This window comes from Homarus americanus, unplaced genomic scaffold, assembly GCF_018991925.1.
Source record: "Homarus americanus isolate GMGI-L3 unplaced genomic scaffold, GMGI_Hamer_2.0 scaffold48354, whole genome shotgun sequence".
Lineage (NCBI taxonomy): Eukaryota > Metazoa > Arthropoda > Malacostraca > Decapoda > Nephropidae > Homarus > Homarus americanus.
The window spans coordinates 7350832-7366820 of NW_024723833.1; the positions used below are offsets into that span (position 1 = coordinate 7350832).

General features: G+C 35.3%; 1 protein-coding gene across 1 annotated transcript; it reads left to right on the forward strand.

Annotated features, from left to right (window-relative positions):
• Positions 1 to 2646: 2646 nt before the first annotated feature.
• Positions 2647 to 15896, forward strand: LOC121863847 (m7GpppX diphosphatase-like). Its single transcript, XM_042362729.1, has 8 exons — positions 2647 to 2731; positions 4790 to 5030; positions 6295 to 6415; positions 9132 to 9277; positions 11168 to 11392; positions 13094 to 13211; positions 14313 to 14450; positions 15689 to 15896. The coding sequence occupies exons 2-8, from the start codon at positions 4794 to 4796 to the stop codon at positions 15703 to 15705; spliced, it is 1002 nt and encodes a 333-aa protein (XP_042218663.1). The 5' UTR covers positions 2647 to 2731; positions 4790 to 4793; the 3' UTR covers positions 15706 to 15896.
• The last annotated feature ends 93 nt before the right edge of the window (positions 15897 to 15989 follow it).

Consider the following 15989-nt stretch of genomic DNA (forward strand, 5'->3'; position numbering starts at 1 on the left):
TTTAAGACCTGACCTCGTGGTGACCTCTCTCTTCTTCTAGCTACAGCCGCAGCAAGCAACACCACCTCCTCCACCGTTGCCTGGTGGCCCTCGCCCCCGCTGGCGAGCATGGCGACCCACAAGCTGTCCTTCTCTGAGCATCCTCACCAACCAGCTCTCTCTACATCACGCTTGTAACCACGCTGCCACTTCCCAGCACCAAGCTGCATTGTACATCCAATACAACATGTATACAGAGAGCACATTGTGAGTTTCCTTTCTCCATCCCATCCTGAGTGTGAACCAAACTACCATACCCCACAAACCCTCTGCCTGCAGCAAAGGCAGCAGCTCGTTTCTTGATCGTTCACATCGTTCCATTGCCTTCATAGCATTGGGTTCATTTGATACAAACTTGGAATGTTCAAGGTTCAGTACAGGTGCCTAGTCAGGGTTGTTTCTACCATATAATTCGGTAGGAGCACCTGAAGCAAAGAGCACAAAACATATAATGGCATGTTGCAAACAGGTACTACCGCCTGGGAAGATATTGGAAGCATAATGTGTTGTCTAATGGTAGACCCTGCTGCCATATGGCATCACGAAAATTGTGACCAGGTCCCAGGTTGCTGATCTGACTTACTGCTTCATTTACACGCAATTGCAGGGTCTCAATTGTTTCTCTTACCATTGACAATACAACATACATATATCGTTTCTCACTTTTGATCTTCTTTTTTCATTTTTGTATTTATAGTTCTTTATTATTAATAATATTATTATTATTATTACAGTTACTGTATTATTATCATCATTATTTAATTATTATATTTTTGTTTGTTTTATCAAATTTTATTTATTATGAATTATTATGACTATTATTTATTATTATTATGATTAATATTATTATTATTACATTTTCGCCCCCCCACCCCCAGGCTCCAATGTGGGTCAGTGACCTGTGCCCGGGAGGGCTAATCCCATTAAAAAAAAAAAAAGGTAAGGTATAACTATTTTTCTAGTTTAGTCTAAATCGACAAATTATTTTGTTTTTACTTTGTGACACTGTGTTTGTCAAGGTTAGGTCAGATTATGCTTAACTTAGGTCCTTGTAGGGTTGGGTTGGGTTGATTGATTTTAGTGACTAATACATAAATACAGTAGATACATCGAGGAATGGAAAGTACTCTTGTAGAAGAAGAATTAAATCATGATAATTATCTATGGTGTCTCTCTTCTTTATATTTACCAAGTAAAGGCATCCTATCTTAGTAATAAGTATATAAGCAATCAACAAGGAATACAGCTTACTACCATTGGTTAAATTAACTACCAATAAGGCTAATAGCATCCTTGGTTTTCTGTCAAAATGTGCCGTATAATTAAGTAAATGTATTGCATTAATCTTAGGCAATGATTATTATTTTATTAAAAGTACCCGTTAAAGTATACTGTATGTGATTTTTCTTTTGCCAAGGATGCTGTTGTAACTAACAAATTTATTTGATCCACTTAAAAATAAAACATACTTAACAAGAGTAATAATTATGACTGGCTTGATGATGGGTTTACTAAATATAATATCCATCTTTGAGATGCTTTGAATATAACATAACTCACCGCTACAATATGAATCTTTGTCCCTCAATAAGATGAATAGAGATTTGACAAACTTATTGGGTAATAATATCGAATATTTAGGCCAAGGTGAACAAGGGGTCACAGCTGAAGGTTGAAGACACAATATAGAAAACTGAGGGCAAACTTTTTTGGAGTGAGAATTGTGAACTTTGGAACAACCTGCCAGAGTGTTGTGACGGCACTGAATGTGAGCTCTTTCAAGACCAGACCTAACCAACACTGGAGCAGGTTCAGATACATTCAGGAACCAATGCATGCCCAGTACTTGCTAACGATCGACTGCCCAAACAGCTAACGAACCAATCAGTGGGGAAGGGGATAAAGTAAAAGTACCAAAGTAGAAAAAAATCGTGTACATAACTCATTACTGATGACTGATACTTTATCGATTATAATTACCTGTTATTAAGTGCTTATCACAGACCTTCCAGTGTTGAGGGTTTGAAGTCTGGGCTCTAGAAATACGAGACAACCATAGTTTTCTTCTTTCACTTATTACTTTCTTGTGTTCATCTCCCCAAGTTGGTATCTTGGGTATTCGATAAAAGGAAAGACTGGGGTGTTTACTGGATTTATTTCCACAACCCAGAATATAACAAAAGTGTGGCATCTATAACAACTACTACAACAGCAACCAAGCAACATAAACAAACCGACGTCCATAAGATTCCATTTACCGGGTATTTACAATTTGTCAATCTCAGGTGGTCTCACAGGTTCGCGCGCTTACCCATAATACCACTGAATAGTGACGTCAGAGAGTTTGATGACGTCAACAAATTTAGGGGAATGTTCAAGCAGATTTCTGATTCGGGTAGGCTTTAACCGCTTTACCCCAGGCCTATATTGAATCCCTTACCCCGTACGTAGTGAATAACGAAGCTGTGTTTCCAAATTACTAAATGTGATTTTTCTAATATTTCATAAAATTTTCATCATTTCTAACTGTTATCAACCACATATAAATTCAAGAGGGTTTAGGTGTGGGATTCAATAACGTCTTACCCCTGAGTTTGACTGATTATGGTGATGGAGGTGAACGGTACCGGTTTGTTTGTTGTTTGTTTACAGGCTTTCAACATTTGCTCATCTCACGTTTGGGTATATTAAGGTGAAAATATTAAAGGGTCTTCTTTTACCTGTTAATTTTTTAATTTGTTTATGCTAAACTTGACGTGCAGTACGTGCCAACACACAGTTTATGGTCGTTTACTTAATTGAAGTGTCCCATTGGTGTGGCCGGCGGCTCCCAACTGACGGCTAATACTGTTATTTCAATTAAAACCACAACTGATTAACATTCCAGAGTTTTAATAGTGTCGGTAAAGGCACCTGTCCATAGTTATGGACTACATTTGTTGCAAAGATAAAATTCCCGAGATTCTGTTGGTGGCAAAATACTATGCAATATTGCTTTATTTTGTTTTAACAGGAGCAAACGGATGGCAACAACAATAAATGATAGTTCAGCAATACAGTTTAGATTTTTTTTTTTTGCCTAAAAGCTGAAGGCATAGCAATCAAGTAGAGATCAGTTTAAATGTTTGGTATTGTTTTACTTTTACACAACCATGGAATCTTTGGAATTAATAGTTTAGACAATTCTAAGACACTTTTCGTCGATGACATTTCCATCGCAAATGACTTATATATAGCGGGGGAGGGGGGTCCAAAGAGGCGAGATGAGGTTGGGTTAGGTTAGTTAATTTTTAGGTAATTTGTGAGGGAAACGTCATAGAAGAAAAATGGCTTAAAATTGTCTAAATTTCCCATGTTTTAGACTCTAAAACATGGGAAAAACACATTGCTAAAAAAAAAAATCCATGGTTGTCCACTTGTAAATATTTACCTTTGTTTCTCGTACTGTACTTCTGGTAACCTTTCTTTGAATTGTCTTGTAAATTATTTTGTAAAGAGAGACATGTGATAATCATTATAATAATGACTATAAACATGTACAGGGTACTGTGTCTTTGTAAGGCAGCATATCTTGGTCAATATACTACCATAATGCCTGTCATAGCTGTCATTAAATGACCTTTAGTTCAGCTAATTCCATTGTTCTCACTGAGTAACATGATCAAACAGATGCTGCAGTAACTAACTGCACGTGCGACTGGTCATAATTGGTTGCACGAGCAAGGTTCTATCATGCCAGGCCACAAAGTTGTGTCACATAGACAAAAAACAAAAAATTTATGTCAAGCTAGTGGTCATTATGGTTTTGCTCTCATTGGAAAGCTGGAACCAGAACTGGAAGTTGTGGATAATTTTCACTGATTCTACACATTTTCATGGCTGTGCTGAGATAGATTATGCACTTCAGCATCACTTACTAGCTGTGAACTAAGCTATGTACTGGGTAACCTTTTAAGGAAATGATCAAAGTACTACCCCTTTGAAAAACCTCCCATTAATTTAGAGTGGAATGTGCATGGGGGAATGAAGGATGATTGGTTAGATAATAATTAATGGATATACCTTAACAGATCCTAAAGCCCAAATGACAAGCACAAGGGCCCTCTTTCTTGTAAGTTGTTCCCTATCACAAAGATCTACCTGAGTAAGGGTATTATATAAGTCTGATTATATAGGATTTCAGGATCAATTCCCCATTTCTGTGTTCACTTTTTTCTACAATAAGGAATTCAATTTATGATTTCTGTAAGGGAGCTTTGGGAACATTAAATATTCATCTGATTTAAGGGAATTCACACTTATTATCAGTGAAATTTATAATTGGATTAGGTTTATGAAGTCGGCAATCAGAAATAATTTAACTTTTACTGCAATTATCAGCAGATTATATACTGTATCTGCTTCTATGAAGAATTATATAAGTAAGGTGTATACAGTGGAGTCGTGATAATTTGCAGGTTAGGTACTAAAAGACACTGAATTATCAAATCACAAATTATAGTGAAATTGGATTAAATTGAAATAATTAGAAATTGGTTTAATTTTCTGGAACTTTATAGTTTCTTATGAAAATAGACATGTGGCAGCTGTTGCTCAGCCATGAATTATAAATATTTAACAACAAAATTAAAAAAGAAGAGGTAGTAATAGAGGTACACTTGAATTTAAGAACGTGAATTTGTATCTAGAAATGATCGCAAGTCCACTGTATAAAGAAAAAAATAGTAATCGTTTTATTTGCATTTGACAGGAAGATGGCAGAAGCTGTAGCTAAAGATTTCTTACCACCACCAGTTAAGAAAATGCGGACAGATGACTGTAGTAATGCTGTTGACAGTACCACTGACAAGAATTGTGATCAGGTGGAACTCTTCTCTTCTTTTGAAGATTTTGAGTTCATACGCATCTTGAATAATAGTGAGGAACATAAGTCAGTAGCTGTAGAGGGACGTCTCCAAGGTAGAGAAGGCACTGCTGTTGTCATGCTTCAGGTAACTAAAGCATGGATTCCAAAAATTTGATTGTAAGAAGGAGTCTAGTGAGGAATCTATAGATTCTGAATTTCATCAGCTATATATTGCACCGGTACAGTACATGTACTGTATTTGATTTGATTTTTCAGTCACCCTTCACTAGGTGACTTGAATATAATATGCTCAGAAAGTCATTGGTATAGATCCAGGAAACTTGACTTTAGTGGCTAGGATATCTGAAAGGTAGGTATTATATCATAATATATATATATATACTGTACTGTATATATAAAACAGGAGGTCACCAGGTTACGTACATCTGACTTAAGAACATCCACTGATAAAGAGCGAGGTCCCATAAAGTTAAACTTGAATTTTTTTATTTTTGCAGATCAGCCCACCCAGGCACATTAAAACACATTATGCTTCCAATATCTTCCCATGCAGTAGTACTGTTTGATAGCTGCCTACTACCTACTACCTTTACCTGATGACTTATTTTTTTACTTTCATTTACTGTATTTTGTCATTCTTTTTCTTCTCTTAAATTAAGTGATTTTAGATGTATATAGGACTTAAGCTATGATATAGTGGGATTTTAAACATTGTTCTGTAAGTATAGTATGCACACAGGGTATGTGTTTTGACTTAAAAACGTCTGTAGGAACAAAACTTGTACGTAACCCGGGGACTGCCTATAGTATACATATACATACAGTAGAAATTCTTCCAAAATCAGCTAAATTCGTAAGTTTGAATACCATGCTCAACAGGGATACGCTGCCACATTTTTTGCTATGATAAACAATACAATCGATACATAGTACTGTATACCGGTATTACAAAATACAATAGCACATAATAAAAATAAGAAAAAATACTGCATTGCCATTTGGCAATCTTGTCACTAGCAATAGACAACAAGCAGTGATTTTTTTGTATCAAGATTCCTTAATATTTAATGAATAAAAAGTTCCAAATTAATAAATTCTACAATTTATTTTTGTATTTTACTTGATTTTATTTTGCTACAAATAATTTTAATTTTAAACAAAGAAACACTGAGGATTTTGTGTATGCAGGGTGAATCTATAGTTACCAGAGTTCACTATTACAACATTTGGTCAGACTTCTTGCATCCTTTATTTATGGGAAATAACATATTTAAATTAAAGTAAACTCACGAGATTCTAGATTATAATGATAGGTTTTTCATGGCTTTGGGCTTAATAAGTTCTTTTAGTGTAAGATGCATTCAGTTCATGATCATTTTTCTCCACAGAAACTTCCATTCAACAGTGATAAATTACAAGAAATATTCACTGGCAATACAAGTTTGAAAAATATATTTCAAAATGATATTTATTACAACAAGACAGCACTGTTGCCATGTGAGCTTAATGGTGAGTTGTAGTGTGTTTTGTACCTACTGTATATCCACTTTATAGTGTAGTTGTCTCCTTCAAGGTTTGATGGGCTTGTTAGGAGAGTAAAATCATCCTGGTAGCTTTACAAAGTTTTCTTCGTATGGGAAATAAGGTTTAGTTTGGGATTTTCAAAAACATGTACAGGTATGATCCCATCTACAGTATGAGGTTTTTTAAATTAAGTTACTGTACATGCTTTTAAAGGTAGGCAACCACTCATATTCTCTATGAAATAACATGCTGTACAGTGGAATCTCAGGATTTTGATTCAGGATACAGTACTGTACAGTAATCTCCCCGTTAGCCGGAAACCCGTTTCCTGGAATTTTCCAATAGCCGGAATTGAAAATGAGCCAAAAATTTTGGGGGAAAACTATCTCCATCTTGGGCAAGAGAACGAATTTCCAAGGATGAAAATCTGGCGCATTTTCTGGAAAAATCTCTCCAAACTTCTCCATTCTGGGCCTGGAAACAAATTTTCTGGGAGTTGTCGAGAGATTACATCATGCTCCGACACGAGTGTGGGCCAGGCAAGGACACATGCTGGACACATGTGTTTAACCCACACTGTCTCACAGAATTTGCGAGTCTTAAATCAAGTGTGAAATTGGTTTCACACACATTACACATATCGAACAAACCTTAAAAAAAAAAACCACATTTTATTTTTTAATATAACGTCAATTCCAATTACATTGTTTATTTTAAATATTTTGTCTTCAACTCCAATTCATGCATTTTCCAAATCAGTTCCAATTCAGTTGATAATTGACTCCATGACTGTACTTAAGCCTTATTATAGAATACTTAATTGAAGAAGGTCACAATGGTCAAGTGCACTCATAGCTCTGTCTCATAACTCCAACTTGCTCGATGCATGGAATGCTCCGAGGTGTGCTACAGTACCTCAACCCTAGCGATGTTCTTATGGTTAGCACGTAACTGAGATACTACCAAGTAACTCTTTTTATGAGAAATAGTTAGATTATACAAGGTTTTTAAAATCTGGGCCCAGAATGGGATGAGACCATACTTATTGGGTGGGACTAATCTTACACTTAGTCTGTCCTTTCTTACTGCAACCATCACATCAACATCACACCAGCTAGTGCACACCTCTCCCTTCTTCAACTCCATCATAATGGTTTTCAGATGTCTATCCCTGGAAGACTTTCACACTAACCCATGGGAAGGGGGAGTGATCTGAGCTGCTTAGTTCTGGTATCAGCCATGAAATGGGATTTCAAGATCAACCCTCATTTATGGCCATGACTAGACAGCTCACATAACTGAATCTAGAAACCACAAAGGTGGTAGTACTAGTGTTCCAACAGGTAATATGACACATGCACCCAATACTAATACAGGTTGACAATCCCTTATCCGAAATCCTTGGGGCCAGAGGCATTTCGGAATTCGGAATTTTTCGGTTTACATAATTTTTTTTTTTTTTTTTTTAATGTTTGTGTATTAGCCCACCTGGGCACAAGTCACTGACCCACATTTGTGCGGGGGGATATAATAATAATAATAATAATAATAATAATAATAATAATAATAATAATAATAATAATAATAATTCTTAGGTCTAGGTTGTGTTTCTCACTTTTTATCATTCTTGTATTTCTTAATTATTATTATTTTATTATTACAGTATTATTGTTATCATTATTATTTTATTTGGGTGTATTTGTATTAAATTTTGTATTTACTATGAATAATTATTATTATAATTATTATTACTGTTACATTTTCGCCCCCAGGCCCCGATGGGCTAATCCCTGTTTAAAAAAAAAAAAAAAAATTCGGTCTTCAGAGCTTTTCGGATAAAGGGTAGTCAACCTGTAGTTTGTCCTCCGTTATTGCTACTGGAAAGGGGAGTAGAAGCACATGTTTTTCTCTGTTAAACAAGAAAGAAGAGACCCATCAGGCTCTACCACACTGGTTTTCACATCATTCCAAGCCACACCTTCACACCAGACAGATGGTAACACTGCTTGCTCTGTATTTCTGTTTATACAGCAATTGTTTGTTATTGCACCATATTATACTGTATGTATTGTATAACAAATTATAGTATAGTTCTGTAATAAATGTATAACAAACCCCCTTGTAGAATATTTAGTATTATTATACCTACCGGTACTGTATTCCTCATATTGTTTAGAAATTCCATGCTTGACAACCCCTGTCAGAGATCAGCTAAGGTGATCTCTAAATTGATGACTCTGCACTGTCGCACATTGACCAGAGAGCCTGGGTGTATAGTGACAGACAGCGACTTTTTCTTTTTCGGAACAGGTCATTATCGCTCTCTTGAACGTGAACTCGCAGTTACAGTTTAGTCCCCGTTCATACTGTACTGTACATTATCACAACACAAAGTAAAAACATTTGGTTGCGTTTCAACAACCTCCCTGCCAAAGGTGTGTACATATCATGTAGCTGATCATTGATGTGTTAATGAGAAGGGTACAGCCTTCATCTTAGAATATTAATGAAGAGGAGAATGGGAGAGAAGATAAGGGGATTAAAGTAGGCAAAATAAATGTGTAGTGATAGGCTGACCAAAGGGCTCTTCTGTCATGGCTACCCTCATGAGAGGGGAGCCCTTCATGGGAGTAAAGTTTTGGAGATAAAATTTATTTTATTAACTGATATTATATTTTATTTTATTTTATTTTTTTTACAGAAGTGAGAGCAAATATTGTGTACCCAGCTGAGGAGAAACACATTCTTAGATTTGAAAAACAACCATCTTCATTTATCATTGAAACACCAGAGTTGTACAAGGATGTCACCCGGCCTTTCATAGAATCATCCTCTTTCAGTAAACAGGTAAACAAACACCCAGTAGTCAAGATTAAACTTCATAGGATAATACTGTACAGTAATCTCATTGGTATTGATGTAGAGAACATAAGTTATGGCTATAAAGAAATGTGTGTGCTCTACAACATCAAACAGTAGGTTCATTGTATCCTGAGCTGTATAAAATTATTCATTTGAGTGCCAGCCTATGAGATAGACAAAAATTAATTGATTTATAAAATGATAAGTTTGGTCACTTTTGTTCTACGTATTAGTTTTTTTTTCATGTGTACCCTGTACTGCAGCACATTCATAGTATTTTATAAATTAAAATACCTCATTTAGAATGGACAGAATAATATAATATATATGTAAATCATTTGTCCCATGAGGGTGAGGTAGCACACTGTTGCATCAAGTGTTGATCAGGTTGTAAGGAGATACAAACATGTTCTTCACTGCCCAGCCTGGTTGTGTGACTGGTGACTTATTCACCCCTAAGTAACTTCTATTATGTTTTTGCAAAGAGTATTACATACAACTTAGCACAGGTATCTCTCGCTATCTGAATGATCACTCTATAAAAATCTGCGTATCCGAAAAATTCTATTCTTACACATCTTTTTCATTATCCTAAATCGATTCTCGCTTATCTGAAAGATGGTCTGATCAAAAATTCAAAGTGCGCATAGCAGACATGACCCCACTCCCCCTCAGCCTGTGTCACCTTGTGTGCCATTTGTTTAGTGGTCAGTGAAGTGAAGTTCAGTATTTTTTCTTTATCCATATGTATCTGTGCCTTCCTTTTGCGAATCTGTTCACAATGTCATCCATCACCAAGAGACCACATAAGCCTGTAATAATTGAAAACAAGCTTGAAATAATGATGCTATGTATGCTGGAAGTCCCTATCAAGATCAGGAGGGATCTGCCTCTCATATTGTAATGTACCAACTGTACAATATATATATATATATATATATATATATATATATATATATATATATATATATATATATATATATATATATATATATATATATATATATATATATTGCATTATTTTATAATATTTTTAGTATAGTACAGTATTGTGGTTTATTGTTGGCTGCTTATCATCACCCTCCCTCAGACTGCATGTCTGGTGTGTTATTCACTTAGTGTTCAGTTGAAGCTTATTGCTCTCTCTTTATTCTTTTGTATTTGTACCATCCTTTCATGAATCTGTTCACAATGTTATCCAAGTGGTGTGTTGATTCCTTGGTTGCTCCCACTATTGCCAAGAGTAAACTTGTCATAATTGAAAACAGGCTTGAGATAATGACACTATGAATGTGGGAAGGCCCTAGCCGATTAATTTATTTTTAGGTATCCTGTAATATTGTGGTATTCTTATAGTTAGGTACTAAAAATGCAGTACAGGAAGTCCCTGACTTACGAACGTCCGCCTTACAAATGCCAGCTTATACGAACAGGGTTAAACATGAAATTTACACTAATTTATTTACCTGATGAATTATTTTTACTTTCATTTACTGTATTTTTGTCATTCTATTTCTTCATTTGTCTTAAATTAAGTGATTTTAGATGTATATAAGGCCTTAGGCTATGATATAGTGGCATTTTAAACATTCTTTTGTAATTACAGTATGTTTAGGTATACCCGTACAGTGATACAGTACAATATTGGGGTTTTGTCGGGGGACCGAACCCTAATTTTCCCACTTTTTGCCATTCACTATCTGAATATTTTTCAAGGAATGTCACCCATTTGTATATACACTATTTATAGACTAAAAGAATGCACATGCTCATACTCATATATGTATACAATGCACATTCCTCATACACTACCAATAAAGAGTTATGAGTTGACTATAACTGTAAATATAGTTTTTAAAAATAAATTCTCCACAGTGGATCTACAACATCTTGGAACACAAGAAAGAAGCAGAACGTATCGTTTTTGAAGATACAGATCCCGACCTTGGCTTTATTCTTCTACCAGATCTGAAATGGACAGGAGAACAGATGGAGGATCTTTACCTCCAGGCCATTGTTCATCGGCGGGATATCACATGTCTACGTGATTTAAGAGGATGCCACATCCCTCTTCTCAAAAATATACATGAGAAAGGCACAGTAAGGAGTCACATTACATTTTATCTGATATCTCACATTATTAACATTAATAACTTTAGTAGTGGACCTGGGCTTGGTTGTTGATAACACATTGTTGTTTCAGGAACATATGAGGGGTCCTCGTTATTCAAGACTAATAGGGACATGAAAATTGCCACTTAAATAAAATCCACTTAAAGTGGTAAATTTCTGCCCATAAGCAGTAATGGGAATAGGGTTTGATTGATACCATAAAAACCATATAAAAACTTTATACTCAAGGGTAGAGATTCATGAATCTTTGAAGTGAGACGGAGAATAATTGGCAACTGCCAAGTCCTGGTTTTTGTAGTGATGGGAGAGGTGGTTTTAGTGACAAACAATGTGGTTGTGTAGCGGTGAGTTGTTGAGGAGAAAAGTGGGTGGAAATTCCATTTGTAAGTGGTGGCATTGTAGGTATGGGTGAGGGGCCACTGAATACAGGATAGGAGGGGGAGGGTAAGGAGGTGTAAATAATTCCTCTGATACACTGTTTGGTGTTCTGGGAGGCACCAGATACATCCTGTGGTATACTGCTTGATGTTCTATTAGGTATTATGTACATCACCTGAATGGATGGGTGAATGGGCAAAGAACTGTAATGGTGACAATGTCTTAGGTATGGTAATGAAAGTACAGTACAGGTACTGTACTTTTATGTTGTAATGGAGAAATGAATGTGAGAGAGTTAAATGAAAGGTAAGTCAGCTGCTGTACTTGAATGAAATTGTACTCATGCCCAATTGAGAAGAAAAGTTGCAGATGTTTTTAATGAGTTTGTGTACAAGGAGAAAGTAAGTATGAATGAATCAATGAAAGTGATGAAAATAAGCAGAGTAGGGAAACATGGAGAAATATGTAAAGTACATCAAGTTGGCAATTTATGTTGGTTCTATTTGAGTCTTCTTGATGAAACATTAAAAAATTAGTCAAGCTTGAGATACAGCCTGGATAGCCAATCAATGTGACAAACAAATGAAGCAACCACTGAGTACTCCCTTGAGCTTCATGTAGCCCCTAGAGATAGAATGGGGGTTAAGGGGCAGTATACAATTACAGTAAACCCTTAATAACTCGGCACATATGGGGCTCTGGCCTTCCCGAGATATCCCAAATTCCGACTTATTGAGGCACCCTCCTACCCCTCCTACAAAATTACAATTAAAAATTATTGACACATATATGTGTACAGTACAAGTAATTGCTAAATGTAAAAAGTAACACTTACCAGCATTGCAGGCAAAGAATGAAGCATCATAGTAGGTGACATAGAGGCATGGTAGGGTGATGCAGGTGGCCAGATATGCAGAGATTTTCCCAGATAATTTTACATATCTCGACATTTCCCGAGTTATACTAATACATTCCGTGACCGTATCCATGCAGAGTTATCGAGGGTTTACTGTATTATTTTTTTATCAACTTTCTCTTATTACATCTTACACAATTTGGGAAGGCTTTGTCACTTACAGCCTTGATGGACAACCAGAATGATAAAGAAAAAATGGGTGCATCTGAAACAGATGGAAGATAAAAGGATAGATAAAAACATATCAGTAAGGCACCATATTAAGTAATGGGAGAATAAATGTAGTATTAAATACATAATGTATAAGCACTTTTGTGTTTCCATAATTATCTGTAATTTTAAATTTATTTGTACTTAAGTGTGTTTCTTCACAGACAGCAATCAAGGAGAAGTATGGTGTGCCGGCTCATAAGCAGCGGGTTTATCTGCATTACCAGCCCTCATTTTACCATCTTCATGTTCATTTTACAGCCATCTCATTTGAAGCTCCAGGTAAATAAACTAACAAATGTTGACTTTACAGTATATATCACTATAAAAGGTGGCACTCTAACATTTATAATGAGTCTGGCCATGGAGAAAGAAAACAATAATCTACAGCAATGGTTCCTAAACGTTTTCACATGATGCCCTTTTTTTTTTTACCAAACCCATATGTCCCCCCTTCCCTTTTTTTTAAATTAATTTAACAAACTTTTAATTAAATTTTACACCAAGTACAGTACTTGTAGCTATTTTGCAGTGGCTGTTTCTCATTCAAGGTCAGGGCCAGAAAGTCAGTTTTTACTTTGTACAATACAGTATACCATTTCACCAACCATGGCATTGAATTTTAAGTAGCCACAGATTAGTGTGGCATCTTTATCCCTCTGCAGTTTAATGTATTCCTCCGTAAATGTGAGGAATAAGTAAAAAAAAAAAAATACATACTAATAAAAAATAAAACAAAATAAAATACTGAACTGCATTACCATTTGACAATCATTTCACGAAGGACATGGGTGACAGGAGTGCGCTCCCCTTTCCCCCTCCCATGATTCAACACTAACTTCCGTGGACGTAATAAATGTTCACTCTTATGTTTTATATACATTCTGTATGAATGACTTTATGTGCCTGTAACAGTAAAAATAAATAAATAAATAAAATTACGTTTATCTACCCAAAAATATGAGTTGAAAAATAACAATGATACAGCTTGGCCTTGTAGGGGGAGAGCTAGGAGGATGTAGCTCCAGGGACAGTCTAACTTGGTGACTTGCTAAGTCCACACACACATACACACCCATGCTCTTCATTTTTCTTATTTTATAGCAACTTGTCATCTCCATGGAGATGTACTATAAAATTTGTATTATTATTTAATTTATATTAAGCTACTTAATATGTATTTGACTCAATTTTAATTAAATGTGCAATATTGCAGGTACCGGGTACTGTTCTGAAGTATTCACATTTTAAATTTGGAAAGCATTAAAATTTGAAAACAACTCATAATTATAATTTATCACGATTTAGGATCTTTAACTATTTGTTTCGTGTGTGAAAAATATAAGGAAAAACTGCATGTTAACACTTACATATTATCCACAGGAACATGGGTTGGCAAGGCTCACCTCCTGTCATCTGTGATCACTAACTTGGAAATTTGTGGTGATTATTATGAGAGAGCAGTATTGCCTTTCAGTGTGAAAGATAACCATCCATTGAGAGCCAAATTTGAAGAGAAAGGTAAGCATTCATTATATATATATATATATATATATATATATATATATATATATATATATATATATATATATATATATATATATATATATATATATATATATATATTTTTTTTTTTTTTTTTTTTAACTTCATAACAAAACTTAAAATTTTATAATCAGTGTCTACTTAACAAAGTTTGTCGTATGTTCATTCACAGATAGGTACCCCCCCAAACACAAAATATGCAATTTGTCTGTGGTCAGCCAAGGTGTAAAGACAATGCTTACCCCCTGAATATACTTGTTTCTAAATTAGAAATGGTTTTATACACTCCAGTTTAAACATTTCTTACATTTTTTTTTTCATAAAAGAAATGAGTCTAGCATTATATCATGTTGAAATATTTTGCTAGAGGAACTTTAATTGGATAAATCTTGTAGAGAATATATTCAGGATTATTATGGTAACAAATTCATCTCTCCAACAGAATTAGAACAGATGCTGTGAATAAAAGTTTATACTCATTTTTGCGAGCCACACATGTTTTCCCCAGCACCCAGAAACATTCCTAGGATGTGTGATAGTGTCCGTCTGATTAGCGATATGTACCCCTGTACTGTAGTTGACTCTTAAAAAACTTCTCCCAGTACCTGGAAAAATTCCGGCAATGTGGGATTTTTTTCCGAGTTTGAAATGTTTCACTGCCCAGAAATCTCTCATACCCAGTAGAGCTCTGCACCAATTATTCGTGCTAACCGGGAGATTACTGTACACTATTGGTGACCAGAATTCTGTTCGTATTAGATATTATGTACTGTACTACAGGTATACTGTGCAACAGGCGCTGAGCTTACATAAGGTAAACAGTAAACATGTTATTACAGGCTGTAGAGATAAGCAGTACCTGGCAGTCTGAACAAGCCCGAAGAAGTGTTTTCATGTCCTTGTGTCCGGCACTTGCCCAGCCTGTATCATTTCACCATTTGGCCAGCCTGCATCACAAGCTGAAGATGATGATGGCATCAGCTCAATATACTGTGTGTACAGTAGTGTTTCCATAAATGAACACAGTTCTGTGGGGTCTGACTGCAGTTAAGCCTCTATAGCAGTGGTTCCCAAACTGGGGGGTGTGAAGTGGTAGTTACCTGCCTTTTTCACTTATTCCAGCTTCCATTCAATGATATATGTTACACGTGTGTCCTAACAAAATTAATTTCAAGATTTACTAGAATTGTAATTGTTTTTTTTTTTCTTTTCAGGTTATTTTTCTGTATAGAAGATCAGGTCTTCAGGATTTATTTTCATATTATATTTAATACTGTAGAGGCTAATTCATAACAACTGTAATTACAGGGTACATGTCTTGCAACAGATTTGGGATCCTTCTGTCAGTGCACTTAGCCATGTACTATTCATGTGTATTGTACAATGCATTTTTAATTTTTCCCAATAAAATTATAACTTTGACTTGAATTTGATACAAATATATATTTTCTATTTTTAGCAGGATTATTTTAACCATGAAATTTGTAGGAGCAGGATGCAGAGAATAAGAATTAT